This window comes from Malus domestica, chromosome 16 (genome assembly GCF_042453785.1).
Source record: "Malus domestica chromosome 16, GDT2T_hap1".
NCBI classification, from domain to species: domain Eukaryota; kingdom Viridiplantae; phylum Streptophyta; class Magnoliopsida; order Rosales; family Rosaceae; genus Malus; species Malus domestica.
In genome coordinates this window covers 15,088,539-15,110,384 of record NC_091676.1, presented here as the reverse complement: position 1 = coordinate 15,110,384, position 21,846 = coordinate 15,088,539, and the positions used below count along the sequence as shown (strand labels likewise).

Here is a 21,846-nt window from a genome sequence, read left to right as displayed (position 1 = left end):
CATCATTGAGGAATGAATCTTGAAATTAGTTATGACATTAATAAGCATTGCAGATATGACACGGACACAACTTAGAGACATAGTAGATTTCTCAATAATACGACGGTGTTTAGTCTTTGTAATTTGTTTCACACGGCATTTGATTATTATATTAGTTAAATGAGGATTACTAATTTGAAATTTCATCATTTTCTGTTCATGGAGTGGAATGTTGGGTTGGATGTGGGATCATCCAAGCTTGAAGCTGGTCATAGACTCATGGGCCTAAAATTAATTAAGGATTTTGAACGGCCCAAGATTGTCTGCCATCTCATTTTTCATCCCCTCCTATTTTTCTAGCCATTGATTTCATGTTGAGTTAATTTAATGCTCTAGATCTTGTCATCTCACACTTTTTCACTCTCCTTCCTTTCTTCCTCTCAGCCCACAGTTTTTGTTTTGTTTTGGTTTGATTTGTTCTCTCTTTAGAACATTAAATTAACTCAACATGAAATCAAAGGCTAGAAAAATAGGAGGAGATAGAAAATGGGAGGGCAGACAATCTTTGTCCATTTTGAATCATTTGACTTGGAATGACAGCCTCATCCTAAAGCTCCCATGATCTTATTTCTGTTGTGGATAGCTTGACAGCTGCGCATGCCCAACAAGACTTGGTACTCTTTAAGTTTTCAATGGTAATCAAGTTTTGGATGTTTGGATCTCCTTGGCTGTGAATCATAAGGAATCTTCAAACTTGTCTTCAAGTTAAATAAAATTGCAATGACACCCCTCATATTTTAGAAAATTACATTGGTATCTTCTACCATAGCATGTTTTGGCAAAACTTAATCAAGGTCTACCGACTGCGCTTTTAATAACTATGTTTGACAGAAAGACTTAAAAGTGAATCTAACTCTTTAAAAGATTTTACGAAGAAATACCTGGTACGTGATTATTCATGTTATACTTGGATTTTTAATAAAATATTCAACATGTTTTTAATAAAAGCACTTTTAGCAAAGGCGTTTGTAAGCAATATTACGGAAGCAATTTGAAACAAACTAGTTCAATCATTAGAATAACAGGTAAACAGATGGCATCTTGTAGTATTGGACTAAATAAATTACCATGTAATGGTAAGACATGAATCCATGGGTCATAAGAGCCATAACAGGAATTGATCACATACGGTCAATCTTTTTCACCCAGACACATTCTCATCCAAACAATTGTTGAGGTCAACTTGAAACCGTAAAATCTCATTGCTTTCATGGTGACGGTAAACGATCAATCATCTTTCAAGATAGTATTCGAAGAAAAGATTTACAACTTAGAATGGTATTCAAGCTTGCCCCGCCAACTCCGTCTCGTGCTTCCATCGTTTCAGGGAGAGAATCTTCAAAAGCTTTGCAACTCCTGTGGTCTTTGATTAGATCCAGTGAAAAAATCATGACTCTCCTGCTGTATCCATATCTGTGATCCCATCCACTCCTTTGAAAATAACACGCAACTTTCTCAGACACGAAGTTTTTTTGTCATTCTTCGTGGTTGTACCGGTCGCGTGGACAACATCCTTCGGAACTTTACCCATTAGCTCAAAAAGTGGTACGCTTAGGTTTGATCTCGTCATCTCTTCCAGTATAGGTGGAGCCTGCATGTACAGATTCTTCCCTCTGTGTGTGATGCTTGCTTTCAATAATAGCAATTTCGGGTGTTCTTCAAGTAGATCAATGAACTGTTGCCATAAAAGTTGAATTAGGACAGGCACAGCCGCGCAGAATAATAGGACATATCACTGATAATTCAAAATCAGAATCAAATGATCAGAAAAACTAACTCGAGCGTTTCACTTTTGACAAAGGAGAAATGACAAAGATGAGAAGTCTTAACAACTTTCTTAATTGAGAGCTTGAGATTTAGGCATCGTTGGTAGTCACAACATAACACCTTGGTGCGGTACCAACTTTGTTCACTTAGAAACTAGAATCACTTTTCATTTCTTAAGTTAAACGAACCTTTTAAAATATAACACAAAACAAGTAGAGCTGACATCAAAAGCAACACCAAGGAGTATAAATATCACTATGCAGAAGGTTTTAACCATAAGATCAAAAGGATCATAACTAAAAGATCGTATAGCATTTGCCTCCTAAACATACAATAGCTTTCATCAGACAACTATTAGAATCCAGTTATAGGAACACTAACCACAAAGACTAATATGCCGGACTTAGAAACTTAAACATGAATGTCGCCAAAACTAAATTTTCTCCAAAGATACGTTCACAGAAACCAAATTCTAGCCAATCAAAGGATATAGAAAATAACCTTTTGCAAAGTAATTGAGGTGTCCAGTTGAACAAGAACACCCGGTCCGCATACAAGACAGTCTTTGTCCCTGACAAATTCAGTCACTTTTGTGTGGAGACCTTGTGCACCATTATACCTACAACGACTCTGAACACTCAGTACATATTGAAATAAAACCTTTTGTTAACAAGTTTGATTAGATGAAACATGTGCAGCCATTTGCTTTAATTTTGATGATGATGTTCAACAATGACCTAGCATCCAAAGCGAGCTAATTTGCCAATGTAAGAAATATTGGCACTTTTCACAACCTTAGCATTGCAATCTAACTTTTCGAAGATCAAGCATAATGAAATGCAAACTTGGAGTAAAAGCAATTAAGGGGAGAGAGGTGGGGGGGGGGTGGTTTCACTAATCCTAAACTATTTTGCGAGTGGTCATTCACTAATCCTACACATAGATTTGCAACCATACTGGTTAGGACATCTAGGACAAGATGTTTAAGTCGAGTGGTATTGAAGAGAAATAGAGCGCACGTTAAATAATTTGATAGTGTTTTGCTGCATCCAGATGCAATCTTCAATGTCTCTAGTGCACATGCTGCTGATATAATTGCATTTGTGGAAGCAATAGCTGGTATGATGTTCTTCACAACACCCTGCAAACAACATAATCTGCTTATTAGAGAAGGGAGGCAAATCGTAATATCTTTCTTCACCCATATAAATTAACACCCAACCCAAACTATGCAGTTCAGTGGCACAGAATCTTAAAAAGAAAAATCTTAGGAGAAACAGAAATCTTTAAGTACATAAGCACCTGAGTAAGAGAATATGTAACTCCTGGAATACCGAAAAGCTCAGCTCTCTTGGTAGCCTATTGGATATTGAGCAACAAAATCTAAGTTAAAATGAACATCAATATAAACAAAATGTAAATCACTACATAATTGTACTCCACTGACCTCGTCATAGACCCACTTCATGTGCTCTGGATCATCTGGATCAAAAGACTTTCCGCTATGTACCTATTTGTAGAATGCATTTTTAGTTGTCAGACCATCGATTTTAACTCATGGAACAGTTATAAAGTGTAATGAAAAGTAAAGGGGAAAGAATAGTGAAATCGTGTGGAATGTGTCACCTCATCCCATTTGATTAAGTGAGCATATTCAATACAGTGAGCAGCAGTTCTAGGGGTTTCTGCAAGGGTGCATAGAGGGAACTTCACTTGAGGAGGGAAAAGCCAGATTGTGCACTCAAAGCATGGAGTGACCCCTGGAACAATGACCCTAGCATGTCCTTGAAAACCTTCAGTCCCTCCATCTACCATAGGCTTGATGGTTTCTTCTTGTGGGGTATCATCAGAATTATACTCTTCCAAAAGAATAACAAATAAAATGTGAAGGGCCACGTTAGCTCAAGTATAGTAAAGAAAAAGCAATTCATTTCAAGAACGATGTACAAAGGGTAGCATGTGATAAGGCAAGGACAAGAGGAATTTTTTTTCAAAAAAAAGTCCCGAAAATGCTGTTATACATAAGAGCTTCAAGGCAAGGTCACCAAGGGTGCGTTTGGTACGTGGGACGGGACGGGACGGGACGGAACGGGACGAGGCGTTCCGTCCCGCGTTTGGTGCGCCAAAAATGGGTGGAACGGGCTGTTCCACGGGACAGATTTTGGGTGTTTTTGCGTCCCACCTCCCCCCCTGGAACGGGTTTGTTCCATGTCTGTGGAACACAATGTTTTACCATTTTAAGACAAATATACCCCATGTCTTTTTCAAAAATTACACCTTCGTTCCGTCCCGTCCCGTCCCGTCCCGTTCCGTTCCGTCCCGTTCCGTCCCGTCTGCGTACCAAACACACCCCAAAGCAACAAAGGATCTGATATTAGAAACAAAAGTGCAAACCAAAATCCGGACCAATTTTGACACCTTAGAGTTTAGGATAAAGGAGGAGGGGGAGGGCGTCAGGTAGTCGACAGCCGGCACTCCATGATCACGTCGAATCCTTATGAAAATGAATCTAGAACAAAATCGCGCTAAAACTAGGGCGTCACCCGTAAGTGGCGCGCTGTGTGGCCCGAGCACAGTGATAAGTGAGCAAGGGTCGCTGTATCTCCATCGGTACCCGGATGCAGTGTTAAATGAGCAAGGGGGCCGTAGAAACTTCTTTTCGAACGACTCCACTCAAAGTTGTTTGGGAGCATATGCTCCTATCAACTTTACACGGGACACACAAAAGAAGTACTTTGATCCTATTAGACGGGGGAGGGTGAAGAAGCTAGGACAGAAGGGTAGAGTTCAAGAGAGCAAAATGCGTTTAGGAACGTGGAATATAGGAACCTTAACGGGAAAATCTATGGAAGTAGTGGAAGTTATGGTGAGGAGAAGGATAAATATTATGTGCCTACAAGAAACTAAGTGGGTTGGTAGTAAGGCAAAGGATCTAGAAAACTCAGGGTTTAAACTTTGGTATTCGGGCACAAATAGAACGAGAAACGGTGTTGGCATCATCGTGGACAAGACCTTGACACAAGATGTTGTAGATGTCAAGAGGGTAGGAGATAGAATCAGGGCAATCAAGATTGTAATAGGACAAGAACTTATCAATGTGATTAGTGCGTACGCACCTCAAATAGGGTTGGATACGAGTTCGAAGGAGAAATTTTGGGAAGACCTTGGAGACTTGGTGCAAGGAATTGCTCAGACGGAGAAGTTATTTATAGGAGGAGATCTAAATGGACACGTGGGCAGGGAGACAGGCAACTATGGAGGTTTTCATGGTGGCCATGGTTTTGGGGAGAGAAACGAGGATGGGGAAGCTATCTTGGATTTTGCAATGGCATATGATCTCTTCTTAGCCAACACCTTCTTTAAGAAGAGAGAAGAACATGTGATCACCTACAAGAGTGGGTCGTCAAAAACACAAATAGATTTTCTTCTAATGAGGAAAGGGGATCGTATAACTTGTAAGGATTGCAAAGTTATACCAGGAGAGAGCGTGGCTAATCAACATCGCTTGTTGGTGATGGATGTACATATCAAAAGAGGGAGACAAAAGAACAAGACTTGGAAGTGCCCAAGGACTAGATGGTGGAATCTAAAAGAAGAAAAACAAGCCATTTTTAAAGAGAAGGTAATCACCCAATGTGTGTGGGATAGAGAGGGGGAAGCTAGCCAAATGTGGGATTCCATGGCTAGTTGTATCCGAAAAGTAGCAAAAGAGGTATTAGGAGAGTCCAAGGGCTTTGCCCCACACCAAAAGGAATCTTGGTGGTGGAATGAGGAGGTACAAACAAAGGTGAAGGCTAAGAAGGAATGTTGTAAAGCCTTATACAAGGAGAGGACCGATGAAAATGGTGAAAGGTATAGAAAAGCGAAGCAAGAGGCGAAGAAAGCGGTCAGAGAAGCTAAGTTAGCGGCTTACGACGATATGTATAAACGACTAGATACCAAAGAAGGAGAGTTGGATATCTATAAACTAGCTAGAGCAAGGGAAAAGAAGACAAGGGACCTAAACCAAGTGAGGTGCATCAAGGATGAGGATGGAAAGGTTCTTGCTACAGAGAACGCAGTTAAAGACAGATGGAGAGGTTATTTTCATAATCTTTTCAATGAAGGACATGAAAGGAGTGCTTCTTTAGGGGAGTTGAGTAACTCAGAAGAGTGTAGAAACTACTCTTTTTATCGTCGAATCCGGAAGGAAGAAGTGGTTGTAGCTTTGAAGAAGATGAAGCATAGAAAAGCAATAGGCCCAGACGATATACCAATCGAAGTGTGGAAAGTTTTGGGAGAGACAGGTATAACATGGCTCACTGACCTTTTCAATAGGATTTTGAAAACAAAGAAGATGCCAAATGAGTGGCGAACGAGCACTTTGGTGCCTATCTACAAGAATAAGGGCGACGTACAAAATTGCATGAACTATAGGGGTATTAAGTTAATGAGTCATACAATGAAGCTCTGGGAGAGAGTCATTGAGCATAGATTGAGGCAAGAGACACGGGTTTCGGACAACCAATTCGGGTTCATGCCAGGGCGCTCAACCATGGAGGCAATCTATCTCTTACGAAGATTGATGGAAAGATATAGAGATGGGAAAAAGGATTTACACATGGTCTTTATAGATTTGGAAAAAGCGTATGATAGGGTCCCAAGAGACATTCTTTGGAGGATCTTAGAGAAGAAAGGAGTACGAGTAGCATATATCCAGGCTATAAAGGATATGTATGAAGGAGCAAAGACTGCCGTAAGAACTCATGAAGGACAAACCGAAAGCTTTCCCATAACTGTAGGATTACATCAAGGCTCATCCTTAAGTCCTTACCTTTTTGCGTTGGTAATGGATGAGTTAACAGGACATATTCAAGATGATATTCCTTGGTGTATGCTTTTTGCAGACGATATAGTGTTGATAGATGAAACTCAGGAAGGGGTAAATGCAAAGCTTAACCTTTGGAGAGAAGTGTTGGAATCTAAAGGTCTTCGCCTAAGCCGATCAAAGACAGAATATATGGAGTGCAAGTTCAGTGCAGATGGAGGCCAAAACGAGTTAGGGGTGAGGATCGGAGATCAAGAAATACCAAAGAGCGACCATTTTCGTTACCTAGGATCTATCTTGCAAAAGAACGGAGAATTAGATGAAGATCTCAACCATAGAATACAAGCTGGATGGATGAAGTGGAAGAGTGTATCTGGCGTGTTGTGTGACCGCCGTATGCCACTGAAGCTCAAGGGAAAATTTTATAGGACGGCAATAAGGCCGGCGATGCTGTATGGCACAGAATGTTGGGCGGTGAAGCATCAACACGTACACAAAATGGGTGTAGCGGAGATGAGGATGCTTCGTTGGATGTGTGGGCACACGAGAAAGGATAAGATTAGGAATGAGGATATCCGGGGTAAAGTAGGAGTAGCCGAAATTGAAGGAAAGATGAGAGAAAATCGGTTACGGTGGTTTGGACATGTGCAAAGAAGGCCTACTGACGCTCCGATTAGAAGATGCGACTATGGGACAGAGGTTCAGGGCCGAAGGGGTAGAGGAAGACCTAGGAAAACTTTGGAAGAGACTCTAAGAAAAGACTTAGAGTACTTGGATCTAACGAAGGACATGACACAGGACCGAGCACAATGGCGTTCTAAGATTCATATAGCCGATCCCACTCAGTGACTTGGATTTTCCAAGTCTCCAACCGAGAAGTTTTCCTCACTCGAAAAATTAAGGGAACACTACCCCAACCTACATGCTCCACTCAGAAAGCTTCAACATACAAGCTTCAACAAAAGATAATTCAAAGAACTTAGCGAAGAAGGCTTTGGTGTATCTAACACAATACGTTGAAATGAAGGAAAACTTATTTATTGATATCCCCGATAAGCTACAAATATGTACATATACATGAGTCAACATAAACAAACAAGATGGAGCCTTCACAAAGGTTGCTTAGGAGAAGTCTCAGCAGTCGGTAGAGCCCCAGAAAGAGAAGGCATCGGAGGGGGATCATTCGGAGCCTCAGTACTGGACAGAACCCTAGAAGGAGGAGGCATCAGAGGTTGATCATTTGGAGCTTCATTACGCGGTACAGCCCCAGAAGACGAAGGCAATAAATGCCTTTGGAACAAACCCACAAATCTCTGATGATCAAGTAAAACCTGACCATCAGTTTCCTTCATCTGGTCAAGCTTCCTCTTCATGTTTGTAGCATAGTCATGTGCGAGCCGGTGCAACTGTTTATTCTCATGCTTGAACCCTCTAATCTCCTGTTTGAGACTCATCACTTCGGCCGCCAATGATTCAACTTGGCGGGTTCGAGCAAATAGGCGTTGGGCCATATTAGACACAGAACCTGCACACTGAACACTGAGAGCCAGTGAATCCTTAACAGCTAACTCATCAGACCGTTTGGAAAGTAGTCTGTTATCTTTGGGAGTGAGAAGGTTCTTGGCCACCACCGCAGCGGTCATATCATTCTTCATCACGGAATCCCCAACGGTAAGAGGACCAGTAGGGGAGACGAAGGATGGGCGCCATATGTTGTCTGGAGAAGGCGGGGCTGCCTCTTCAACAAGGTTCAAGTCAAAACGACGGTCGGAGGGGCCAGACATTTTCAAAGGTATTGAAGAGAGAAGAGGTCGGACAAATCAAGATCTTAGAAGTGCAAGAATGGAGCTTCTACTGGTGGAGATTCAAGTGTGCTTTGGAACTTAATGCCAGCCCCTATAAAAAGCTGCACTCGACGGAGCTTCAGACATCGAAGAGGCGCCTGCTCAGAAATCGAAGAGGCGTTTGCTTTCTCAAAAGCTGGGCTGCTTAGAGACCACGAGGGTTGATCTCATAAATCGAAGAGGTGTTTGCTTTCTCAAAAGTTGGGCTGCTCAAAGACCACGAAAGCCGATCTCAGAAATCGAAGAGGCGCTCGCTTCCTCAAAAGCTGGGCTCCTCAGAGACCACGAGGGCCGATCTCAGAAATCGAAGAGGCACCTACTTTTCCAGCCTTGTCAGCACCTGTCACACGCACACTCAGCTTTGCGGAAATTATGGGTATTCTGTCGAAGACTTCTGGGGAAGTAGAAAACACATGAATCTTACTGTCCAATCACCCACTTCCCACACGCAGCAATAGCTCATGGGTACCACAGATAACTTTGCCAAAGTTCTCTGCCAAAGTTGAGCACGTGAAGCTTGCAGCTCCCACTACATCGCTCTGACCAAGAAGGGTAAAAGAATAGCAAAGAAACAGCACTAACAAAGTTTAGACCCATAAATTTTGAAGGTCTAGCTACCATATTATTACCCACAAGGGTAAAGGAACAGTACCACTGTTGGATAATTGGAAAGTCCCTGTGTGTCAACCTCTGTGCCTCGTGGCAAGGTAGACTAGCAAACATGCCCAACCTTTACTCACATTCGAGAAAACACTCCCAATAAGATTGCTTGCTCCAAAATCGAAGAGGCACCGTCCTCCGAATCTCGAGAGCCAGACTCCCAACATGACTACTTTCTCAAAAATCGAAGAGAGGGTAAAGGAACAGTACCATTGCTGGATAATTGGAAAGTCCCTGTGTGTCAACATCTGTGCTTCGTGGCAAGGTAGACTAGCAAACATGCCCAACCTTTACTCACATTCGAGAAAACACTCTCAACAAGATTGCTTGCTCCAAAATCGAAGAGGCACCGCCCTCCGAATCTCGAGAGCCAGACTCCCAACATGATTACTTTCTCAAAAATCGAAGAGACACTGCTCCCCGAATCTCGAGAGCCAGACCCCCAGCATGATTGCTTTCTCAAAAATCGAAGAGGCATCGTTCTCCGAATCAATCGAAGAGGCGCTCGCTTTCTCAAAAGCTGGGCTGCTCAGAGACCACGAGGGCCGATCTCAGAAATCGAAGAGGCACCTTCTTTTCTAGCCTTGTCAGCACCTGTCACACGCACACTCAGCTTTGCGGAAATTATGGGCATTCTGTCGAAGACTTCTGGTGAAGTAGAAAGCACATGAATCTTACTGTTCAATCACCCACTTCCCACACGCAACAATAGCTCATGGGTACCACAGATAACTTTGTCAAAGTCTCTGCCAAAGTTGAGCACGTGAAGCTTGCAGCTCCCACTACATCGCTCTGACCAAGAAAGGTAAAAGAATAGCAAAGAAACAGCACTAACAAAGTTTAGACACATAAATTTTGAAGGTCTAGCTACCATATTATTACCCACAAGGGTAAAGGAACAGTACCACTGCTGGATAATTGGAAAGTCCCTGTGTGTCAACCTCCGTGCTTCGTGGCAAGGTAGACTAGCAAACATGCCCAACCTTTACTCACATCCGAGAAAACACTCCCAACAAGATTGCTTACTCCAAAATTGAAGAGGCACCGCCTTCCGAATCTCGAGAGCCAGACTCCCAACATGATTACTCTCTCAAAAATCGAAGAGACACTGCTCCCCGAATCTCGAGAGCCAGACCCCCACCATGATTGCTTTCTCAAAAATCGAAGAAGCATCGTTCTCCGAATCTCGAGAGCCAGATACCACATACCACTTTTTCAAAGTGCTCTGACAGAGTTAAAACATGTGAAGCTGGCAGCTCCCACTACCGTGCTATGACCAAGTAGGGTAAAGGAATAGCATTACTACTTGTTGTTAGGGAGACTCCTATATATGTCGACCTCCATCCCCAACGGACAGGCAGACCTGCAAAAATGCTCAACCCTTCCTCATATCTGAGAGGGCACTCCCAACGAAGCCTTTCGAAATATTCAGCTTTCTTTCCCCCCGATAATACCTCTGCAAACAAGCTATACTAGAGCAAGAATATCTCATATCATCAGGGTTAAAAGCAAGAGTATCCCATATCATGCTTTTTCCCTGTCTTTTCCTTTGGCCTTGTTTTTACCTGCAAGACAAGGAGAAAGAGAGCAATCAGTCAGCACTTGAAATCAAGCTCCCAGCCAGGAACTGACAGCCTGGAACCCCTTACCTGATTACTTACCTGGCATTGCTCTCGAGTACTCATCTTCAACATCTTATGTTGCCAGGGAAGATACCGCATCTGCTTGAGGAACAGATAGGGCAAGTGCGAAGGATACAAGGAAGCATGTGGAGACAAGCGTAACAGCACACGTGCCGATCCATCCATTACTCTGTCAAAAGCAAAAGTATCCCATATCAGCAGGGTCGAACGTACTCTAGATTTGATGGACTTGTTTTGACCCTCAAATTCTTCAGTCGGCCTTATACTCTGGAGGAAACCAGAAAACCCTCCAGCTCAGTTCAAGAATAAGCCTGTGGAAAGTTACTTCTTCAAAAGCAAAAGTATCCCATATCATCTCTTCTCATTTTTCTTCTCTTTATCCTTCATGCTGCTGCAAGATGGGGAGAAGGTGAACAATCAGCCGGAGCTCTGATTGCTTACCTTGTCTGTCACCTCTTTCAGCAAATCCCCTAGCTCGACGACTTGGGGGACTCCTACTACATGGTTTGTATCGCGCTTGACCAAGCCTGAAACTACAAGTAAGCTTCAAGTGACATTGATACATTACCTTGTGCATCTCCACCAGTTAAAGATACTACCCCTGGATGGAGGAAGAGTACTTCCAGAGAAGCTGCCACATCTACCTATGAGACAGATAAGGCAAGTCAAGATGATACCACACTCCGATACTTAGAAGTTTCGTGATTACGAGATCCTTCTCCCACAATATTTCCTAATGTCATTTGTACTCTAATGTCATTTGTACTAAATCATTCACTTGTACTCACTAAAGGAGAGCTTGAACCTATGTACTTGTGTAAACCCTTCACAATTAATGAGAACTCTTCTATTCCGTGGACGTAGCCAATCTGGGTGAACCACGTACATCTTGTGTTTGCTTTCCTATCTCTATCCATTTATATACTTATCCACACTAATGACCGGAGCAATTTAGCGAAGATCACAAAAAGCGACCGTTTTCGCTACCTAGGATCTATCTTACAAGAGAACGGAGAATTAGATGGAGATCTCAACCATAGAATACGAGCTGGATGGATGAAGTGTAAGAGTGCATCCAGCATGTTGTGTGACCGTCGTAGGCCACTGAAGCTCAAGGGAAAATTTTATAAGACGGCAATAAGGCCAGCGATGTTGTATGGCACAGAATGTTGGGCGGTGAAACATCAACACGTACACAAAATGGGTGTAGCAGAGATGAGGATGCTTCGTGGGATGTGTGGGCACACGAGAAAGGATAAGATTGAGAATGAGGATATCCGAGGTAAAGTAGGAGTAGCCGAAATTGAAGGAAAGATGAGAGAAAATCGGTTCCGGTGATTTGGACATGTGCAAAGAAGGCCGACTGACGCTCCGGTTCGAAGATGTGACTACGGGACAGAGGTTCAGGGCCGAAGGGGTAGAGGAAGACCTAGGAAAACTTTGGAAGAGACTCTAAGAAAAGGCTTAGAGTACTTGGATCTAACGGAGGACATGACACAAAACCGAGCGCAATGGCGTTCTAGGATTCATATAGCCGACCCCACTTAGTGGGAAAAGGCTTTGTTGTTGTTGTTGTTGTAGAGTTGTAAGACATATCATAAGGAAGGAAGTGGACTCTGTGTGTCAATTTCGACACCTTAAATTTGCAAAACTGGACCAATTTTAGCAAGCATGTTTAATGACCAAAATCTATTATCTGCAGGCTTTTCTGGGACTATTTTATTTAAATCTATTCTTTCTGTTCTCATAAGGAAAATAAACACTGTAATTATCAATAATTAAAGCAACAAGGAAGGTCAATAATCAATATCACACAAACAAGTGCAAATATAATTATAGAAACACCTGAACCTGTATAGAACTTTTAATATGTAATACAGAGACAAAATATGAGCAAAATGGATAGGTTGAAGAAACTGACCAAGAAAACTACAAGCAACAGAATTGATGTAGCTCCGAGCCTCAATGGAATCAAGACCGAGGGCGATGATACTGAAATCACTATAAAATTCAAGCTCCTTTTCCTCGATCCGGCAAAAATGTGGAACGATATTTACACCACTAACTCTCTCCATGACACGTTTCGCAGCCACCTCAGCCTTTGGCTTACCTACATCTTCAAGTCTACGACAAAAACATCATGAGGAAAGCACTCTAACAAGAAACTGAAGTGCAACTCTTTTTCTTCTCTTGTTTTTTACATCGATAAGGCAGATAAGAAAAAAAAAGAAAGAAAAAAAAGGAAATTACAGTATTCATTAGTATACGACAGAGATTATCAAAATAGACGGTTCTGAAGCAGATAGAAGGCTAATATTGAGAGATTAGACATTTAATAACACACACAAACATCAATGGTTCAGGGATAATTTTACTGTTAAGATTAAAAAGTTGGGTCATTCCGTATACTTCAGCCTAAGATCAGTTAGAGAACTAAAATATTGATAGATTACACAAATCTCCAATACTCTAGCTAATGAAAGACTGTAAAGTGGGCAATAAACAAGTAAAATCAACAAAATTTCCGATTAGCCCATTACAAATTAAAGCAAAAGGCACCAAATTTACAAATTAAAGCAAAAGGCACCCAAAAAAAAATTCAAATAACCTGAAGAGGAACTGGCGATTGAGATTGGAAACCTCGATGCGATCCATGTCTATGACTTCGAGCTCCCGGAAACCAGACAAAGCCAAGTCCTTGAGCAGCTCACAGCCCAACCCACCAGCCCCAACCACCAAAACTCTGGCGTACTCTTTGAGATCATCTCGTAGCTGCAACAAAATCACTGTAAGAAACCCACAAAATTGTACGATCGATCGAAAAAGGAGAGTGTTAGAGAGAGAAGGAAAAGGAGGAAAAGGGTTTACTCCAGGGCCGGGTTCGAAGCTGGGTCCAACGAGATTGCCGGGGCGGAGGAGGAGCTTGTCGAGGTCCCTCGATCGGCTCTCTTGGGCGGTGGACGCTGGTGCCATTGCTAATTGTAATACTTCTTCCACGGGGCGAGTGTGACTGACTGTAGTAGGCTTGATTTTCACGCTTCCAAACTGAACGATCCTCTCTTCTTTCTATTTTATTTTGCTTTTTGTTTTTGTTTTTATTTTTATTTTCAATCGTGATTTAAGTTTAGAACCCGGGAGATTAGGGAATAGAAGCTTTTTTAAAAAATTAATCAAAATGAGTATATGATTTAGGATATAGAGGTCGGAGAATTGAAATTAGAACTATCTTGTAAGAAATCAATATGGGGTTACTTAGTCGTTAGAGATGAATTTCAGGTTCGTATTCCACACGGCATGTTTTGAATTCGATTTCTTGATGCTGGTGAATCACACGATGATGGCTAAAGGAGACTGAAATGCCTCTGTGAGTCTTCTCCTCCCCTAAAAAAGTGAGTTGCTGTGACAGAAGCCGCCAACTGATCTCCTTCTTAATCAAATGAGTTATAATCCTTTTGTCTACATAATTTTTCTGTCATGCGAACAATTACAAAGCATCAATGCTTCTTTTTTCTTTACCTTTTTACGTTCACAAAAACAATTTAATGACTACTTAAGCACCACAAAGTTGCCATATAAACAATTCAATGCATTTTCATTTCATATATTTGGTTGAGAAACCTGGTTAATGAACTACTCAAAGCATCACAAAGTTACTACCGAAACAATATTCCAAAGTCTCTTTAAAGCAAGTGCTTCTCTCAAACAAGGGCACCACAAATTTACTACTGAAACATCATTCCTTATGCGATAATTATTTAATTTTAAGTTTTTGTTTCAGACCTAACTTTTACTCATTAGTCTTTCACGCACTCTTTTTCATTTCTAACAATTGAAGTTAAACAGCTTAAGCACCACAAATTTACTACTGGAACATTATTCTAAACGCTCTTTAATACAAGTGGTTTCTCAATGTATTGCACCTGACCATTTTCAAGCACACCATTAAGAATTGCATGAGGGTATTCCTTATTTTTTATTCATAAAATTTTATGAATGTTTGCCTGCCATGCATGAAGTAAGTTAATATTCAGTAACAGTAATGCCAATTAGTAGTACGGTATCATCTTCACTTGTAAGTAAGATGTGTTAGGTTCGATTCCCGTTAAAAGTAAATTTGAACCACATTATAATGGTTAGCCCGGTGTGAGATTTATTATGGCTAGCCCCTACCGAAACACTTGCCTACCATGCATGAAGATAATATTGTTTGTTAAAAAAAAAAATCAGTAAGCTGATGATTCTCAACTGATCAGTTAAAATTGAATTGACATTGTCTACCCATAACAATAATTCAAAACTATTTAATTACATATTTCCCGAAGGATTACCATGCCGGTTCAAAAATTTAAAATAAAATAAAATAAAAAAATGTGAAATTTCTTTACACTTTCATAATTTTATCCAAGAGAATGCTGGTCCAAAAGAATTGGGATCTGTCTTCCAAAAGAATGCTGGTCCTGTTCCTCCCATAAATCACAATTGACCTTTCTATTGACATAAAAATCTGAGGGCTGCTATCAACCCGAAACTCAAAATCCTGACAAAATTAATGCTATGTGCCGTTTTCTTTGATCTTCTCCTTTCCCCCCTCGGAAGCATTACTGTGCCAGTAGAAGCGTGTCTTCCATGGCAACACAAACAGGAGGCTTAATCATACCTGTGCTTTATAAGTTGACGAGTTAACTGTGCCGGTCATCTGCTGCTTTAGGAATAGTGCATAGAGTAGTTCGTTCCATGTATCAGGGACTCCAGGCAGACACCAGTGGCTGCAATCTTGGCGATGGAGAGGTGCAGGGCCAACGTTAGGACCTAGATAGTACAAGGACGAATGTCCATCTTTTCTCCGTGCAGTCATTTGAGTTACGTTCAGTATATCAATCTTTGTCGTTTGTGATGTGTTTGAGTCAGCGGATAGCACAACATTGGCTACCCTGAATTGATCCCATGATTGAGAAGGCACCAATGAGGAACCTAACTCAGGCAGTGTCTCCGAGTGGCAGTTTCCCCCAGTCTTCCAATCCCCACCTCTGCGTTATTCAAGAATAATATTTCGATAAGGGTTTTCACGTAGTATCTTTTTTTCTTCGGAAACATTTTCATATAGAGTCTTAATTCACCAGAAAAGCGCAAGAAAATGATGCAGATTTTTATTTTGGTCATTGCGAAAATGTACATAAGACATGACCAATTGCGCCTAAGACATCTAGGATATGCTTAACTGTAGATAGAATATATGTTCGAAAAAATGAAAACAGATTATTTGAAGATAACAATACGAACCTGAAATGCACAGGAGCGTATGTTCGAAAGAAAACCTGAGTCTTGCTTGAATTTACTTGAGTGTCTATCCAGTGCACCACAGTCTCCATGGACTTGTGATATGCATCTTCTACGCTCATTTCCATCTTTACCTGTTCCCGTTCCTGGAAGTAACAACCCCTGAACAAAACATACAGAAATTTTTAATCCTTCTACCCAGAGGAAAATCCAGAAAGAAAGAAAAAACATCATGTTTAAAACTTGAAACATAACCAAAGTTCCGCTGTTGGTTCACGCGAATGCAAATGAGTGAATCTTGTAAAGTAGTGAAATAGGATTGAGAGTTAAGATTTACCCTCTTACAGTCTTCTCGTAATTCCACCAGTGCCCTGTGTTAAAGACCAACACATCGGCATCTCTCCACTTTACAGAATTCCAATCCATTTGATCCACTTTCAGAGTTGTTCTGACATTTTGCAAAGCTCCAGAAGGAGGACGGCTCTGCAGCACCAGAAACGGAGACCTGTAGTACTCCACAGTGCAGTTAAAATCCTTGAATTTGAACACCAAGAACCCTTTGTGCTTAGTGATTGGTTTTCCATTAACTTCGTAGATTGAATCCTCATTAGGAACTGCAGAAGAGAGCATGCACAGGAGTGATTCCCATTGGTTTCTCCCGATTGAATCGCCAACAAAAACTAGCCGCTTGTTACGCAGTTTTTCCAACATCAACTTCGCGTCAAATCTGTTTTCATTATCCACGGGGAAAAAATTATTGAGTAAAATTATTCAAAAATGTCACCATCAAGCATATGTAAAGTTACACAAGGATTATTGCTCCACACACCAAACACACTAAACTAAAAATGCTGACAAAATACATACAGTCAATTAGCGTTATCGGGTTGTTTGGTTGCTGAGAAAATGCTGAAAAACAGTACAGAAGTTTCCTATGCATAGCTGAGACAGTAATAATTTCTCGCAATAAAAATCAATGTGACTACAAAACAAATGTCATACATCAACTTTGATGATTTCTCTTATTTTCCCTCTCTTTCTCAGCAAGCGGGAACCCCAATCGAAAATTACCAAAAACTGAAAAGGTACCTGGGCAAGTTGCAATGCCTGGGTTGCCATCTCCACTTGGTGTAAAACAAATCAGGACGGCCATTCTCCGAGCACCTAAACCCTTCATCCACAAAACGGCAATCGTTGGATTGATACAGCGGATACGCCTCGTCCCACACCCAATCCCCTTCAAACACGTTACACCCACCACCCTCTTCTCCCAGAAACTCAACCCTCCGGTGCTTGCCCGGCCACTTACTCTGCAGCCACATGAACCGCTCCGATTGGCCCGGGAACCGAAATCCTTTGGTCACAGCTCTTTCATCCAAGTAAATGAAGCACAGAATCACGCAAACACTGGCAAAGAAGAATCCCAGAACGCCTAGGGACGGCTCCAACGGCTTCAAACGCTTGAACTTGTTGAAAGCTTCGAAGAACGGCATGGTTTCCGGGTCGGGCTGGGATGAGTGCTTAGACATTGGAGCTTGAACTCGAATTCTGGGATGTGGGTTTTGCTCTGGTCAAGTTTTTAGAGGAGAGAGAGAGAGAGAGAACAGAGAGGTGTGGTGTGAAAGCAAAAGGGCATTCATATGGCTAAATGGGATCGGAAAAATGTCCTGTTTGGGATTTTGCTTCGAAAAGATGGTTGCTTGGTAGGTCAGAAATATATGCTAGTAATGAATGAGTGCAGAGCTTGAAAGAGAGAAAGAAGCGAGATGGGTTGTCAAGGAAGCAAAGAAGCATTCATGGCGGAGGAGAGAGTGAGAATTGATTAGTGATTAGAGAAAATAAATTAAATTTAATACAGTTTGTGGGTAATTATATGTTAGAGATATGATTACAGTTCAGCAGGTAGAGGGACGGAGAAGGAGGAGGATGAGAGAGAGAGAGAGAGAGAGAGAGAGAGAGAGAGAGAGAGAGAAAGGGTAGAGTTTGGTCCACACCCGTGACCAAGGTCCAACAGAGAACGTTGAGGAGTTGTGGCGTTAGTGGAAAGAGAGAGAGAGAGTGAGAGAGAGAGAGAGAGAGGGTAACGGATAGTATAAAGCGGGTGCCATGTTTTCTCTGCTAGAACGTGAGATGGTGGACTGGGGAAAGGAGAAGAAACGTTAGGGTGGTGTTGTGCACGCGGAGGAGATAGGGCGTGGGTGAGTTGTTCGTATGATAATCCCGACATCACTTAAAGCGTTTTGATACAATAATTATAATTTTATTTACCAACGTCTTCAAATTTTTCAAAATTAAAAAATAATAAATAATATTATTTCCTATTACGATGTAGTGTTTTTCTCTTTATTTAATGAGAAATTTTAGGTTTGATTATTATTCATATTATTGCTAGCCAATAAGGCTTAATTCATCTTATTCTTTAATGTAGATAATATTTTTTGTTAAAAAAAATTTAAAAAAAAATAAAATGCTTCTTAAACAATGATATCTATAGGAAGAGGGTAAAAAGAGTGAAACTTGCATAATACAAAAATTCACACAAAAAAAAGTCCATGTGGTAAGACTTTGTTATTTTTTAAAATATATTTAATAAAAAAACAATAATATCTAAAATAATTAAAATAATAATTACGTTCATTATTTTTCAAATTATATTTAATAATCCAATCGTTAACAATTACATTATTTGGTTTATAAAATTTGGTCTACCTCAACTGATACATGCGTATGCATGTAGCAAGAGACTTTGAACTCGAAATTGTACTTAGTTTTGAATTCTAAGCCATGCCTGATCCTCTAAGCTCTAACATTGAAATAATAATAATAATAATAATAATAAATCTAATAATGAAAACAGATGTTCATCCCAATTTTGTTGGGATAGTTTTCATAATAACGTGGACAAATGCCAAATACCAAAGGCTGGTTTGGTATTTCTGTACTTTGAAAAAAAACTGTTTTTGCTGTGCTGTGAGAATAAGCAGCTGTGAAATAAAGCAGCAGGGTGTTTGGTAAATTTTTTTGTAAAAGTGCTTTTGGAAGAAAAAAAAGCAGTATGATAGTGTTTGGTAAACTTTTATGTAAAACAGCTGTGACTATGTGATATGACCAAAAAGTATAATACTAGATGTGCTATGACAAGCCACAACGTCGTTCACTGGCAACCTCTTCACCTTCGTCTTCCTCTCCCTCATCATCTTCTCTTTCTACACGGTTGTCGAAAATGGGACCCACCTCCTCACCTTCTTCGTCGACTGTAACCCTTCTCTCAAATCCCTCATCTCCTGCCTCGACCTCGCTGGCATCGGCAATACCAACCACCTCTCTCCCAGATCTCCAGCCGAGTCCCCTTTTCTGATCTCTCTTTGTCGTTGACATCACCTATTTCTTCACCTCACCCGCTTCGGAACCTTAGACGACGATTTCTTCTTCGGTGATGACTACGACACTCGCTCCCTATTCGGCCCCAATCCTCATTTTCTCCTCATTCTCTCACTCCACCTCCAAATTAGGGTTTAATGGAACTTGCGGGACTAGTGTTTATGAAATTGTGCGCTCCAGCCTCACGTTCAAGGCTGAGAAATTCACCATTTCAGATGACAGAGCTAAAGGTAGAGATGGCGACGAAGGAAGCAATGAAGGGGAGGAGAAAGGCGGCGATGAAGAAATGGACAATCAGGATGTCGATTTGCAATTCTTGATGAATGAATTGGAGCTGGGTCGCCAGGCTGTGGCAACATTGTTCTTCCTCCTGAAAGTGTGAGGAATCAGGAGACACTTTGAAAATAAGCCACTTTTTGAAGTTGCTTTTTGCAGCTTCCACTTTTTAGCTTTTTTCCATCTGAAACTTTGAAAAAAAGCTGGTTTAGGGTGTTTACCAAACACCAAAAACTCTCCCAGCTTTTTTTCATACTAGTTTTTTTAAAAATCACCTCAACCCCAAACCATACCTTAATCCAAGCAGATGTTACTTTGTGCGATACATAGCTCAACCTTTAAGACAATAACTGTGAAACCCCACCTCCAAATTTTTATGTAATTTCATAATTTTCCTAAAAGTTTATTGAAATTACAAATGTGTCCCCTATCTCTACCCAATCCGAAACTACTTTTTAGATTCTCCTCCTCCCTCTAACTGCCACATGGCAGCCCTTAACCTACATCCATCTCCTTCTTTCTCTTCTCCCTGAACTTTTTCTCAGCTCACTCATTCTCTCTCACTTTCACTCTCTCTTTCGGACCCTTTCCTCTCCCTTTCCCGATTAACACCTACGCACACCCAAAGAAACACCTCGAAGACGACACCACCACCCTCACCCTCGCAAGGACCTACCTTCCCTCTCCCTTGTCTCTGTGAAGCCCAGAAACCCAGGAAACCTCCGAAGAACCTCGTGACTCTCGAGCTAAGTCCGGCCACCTCCAAACTTTTTCATGATGGATCTCAGGTACCAATCTCTCCTTCTCACATTTACCTTCGTTTTGGTACCTAGATCGTAAACTAGGGTGGCGTTTTGGCGTCGACCGAAGAACGGGAGGCTCCGGCCTTCTTCCTTGGCGAGAAATGGGTCAACGACCCAAACCCAATGAACCCAAGGCCTTTAACCTGTGGAGAACTCGGGCATGACCTATTAAACCCAAACCCAAACCCATGTAATTATTTATTTTCTGAAACCCAAAGACCCTTAGGTCGGGTGTTAAAACCCAAGCCCATTAGAAACCCTTAACCTAATTAACCATAGGCTGGACCCTTGGACCTTAGGCTTTTGGGCCATGCAAGATTGGGCATTCGGTCCAAGGAACCCAAACCCAAAAACCCTTTAAGCCCAAGCCAAACCCGGTCCAACCCATAAGCCCAACTGCAGGTGAGCCTGCATGTGGGCGGCGCGTGGAGTACACTCGCCACCGTCCATAGCGGCTCAGGCGAATTTTCTGACGACTTTTTCGGCGACCCACGGCGGCACGTGGCCGTCGGAGCCGCAACTTTGCAGTGGTGCGTGATGGTACCTGAGGTCCCCCTTTATGTTTTTCAAATTCCTGAATCCGTTTTTCGAAATTCAATCGTTTGAGTATAGTTTTGTTAATTGGACCATTTATGTGTTTAGGTGCAATTATTAGCGGTGATTCCGATCTTTCCATTTCACACAACTCTTCGACGACAGAGTATCTGTGAGTGGACCCCTTCCAAAATGCATATTTTAATAGTAGAAATGCATACATGAAAAGCATGATTTAATGGTTACGCTTTATAAGTAAATTAGATTTACACTTTATGATTATCATGCTTTACTGAGAATATTTTGGAATACCATACTTTATTTAACTTATGTTCTTTGTAGTATATATGATGGATGACTATATACTATTTATGAACATGTTATGCACTATCACTATCTTTATCATTGTTGAGTCTGCTTGACTGTGGTTCGAATTGGTGTTATTTATGAACAGGTCCCGAGTTCAATGGTCCGAACTGGTGAGTTTGCTTGATTGTGGTCACGAGCAGGGTAAAATTTTTCATAGCCTTTCTAGGCTCGGAAGAGAGATCATTGTGGTTTATCACCAGTTGTACCCTTTAAAAAATAAAAATAAAAATTAGCAAAGATAAGATGACTATTGTTTTATGCTAAAAGAAAATCAAATAAAGATGACTACTGTTTGGCTATATTCTTTTCCCACATTGTCATAGACAAGATAAAAAGTACGGCAAAATTCGTATGGCAAATTTTCCATGGCCACCTCTTCTTGGATTTTACCTCAATCCTCATACGCGATAGTGGAATTACGCATTAATGCAAATTAGAATCCAAAA

The 21,846-nt window shown here is 41.3% G+C and overlaps 2 protein-coding genes across 2 annotated transcripts; both read right to left on the bottom strand.

Annotated features, from left to right (window-relative positions):
- Positions 1 to 1,058: 1,058 nt before the first annotated feature.
- On the bottom strand, positions 1,059 to 13,950 carry LOC103403897 (NEDD8-activating enzyme E1 catalytic subunit). The gene is made up of 9 exons (XM_070815852.1): positions 13,629 to 13,950; positions 13,369 to 13,532; positions 12,682 to 12,884; positions 3,433 to 3,665; positions 3,254 to 3,316; positions 3,109 to 3,165; positions 2,826 to 2,947; positions 2,308 to 2,425; positions 1,059 to 1,714 (listed from the first exon to the last, which is right to left on the bottom strand). The coding sequence occupies exons 1-9, from the start codon at positions 13,731 to 13,733 to the stop codon at positions 1,427 to 1,429; spliced, it is 1,353 nt and encodes a 450-aa protein (XP_070671953.1). The 5' UTR covers positions 13,734 to 13,950; the 3' UTR covers positions 1,059 to 1,426.
- A 1,045-nt stretch (positions 13,951 to 14,995) lies between these two features.
- LOC103403851 (protein trichome birefringence-like 10) lies at positions 14,996 to 18,159 on the bottom strand. Its single transcript, XM_008342703.4, has 4 exons — positions 17,127 to 18,159; positions 16,375 to 16,764; positions 16,041 to 16,199; positions 14,996 to 15,787 (listed from the first exon to the last, which is right to left on the bottom strand). The coding sequence occupies exons 1-4, from the start codon at positions 17,564 to 17,566 to the stop codon at positions 15,412 to 15,414; spliced, it is 1,365 nt and encodes a 454-aa protein (XP_008340925.3). The 5' UTR covers positions 17,567 to 18,159; the 3' UTR covers positions 14,996 to 15,411.
- Positions 18,160 to 21,846: the final 3,687 nt, after the last annotated feature.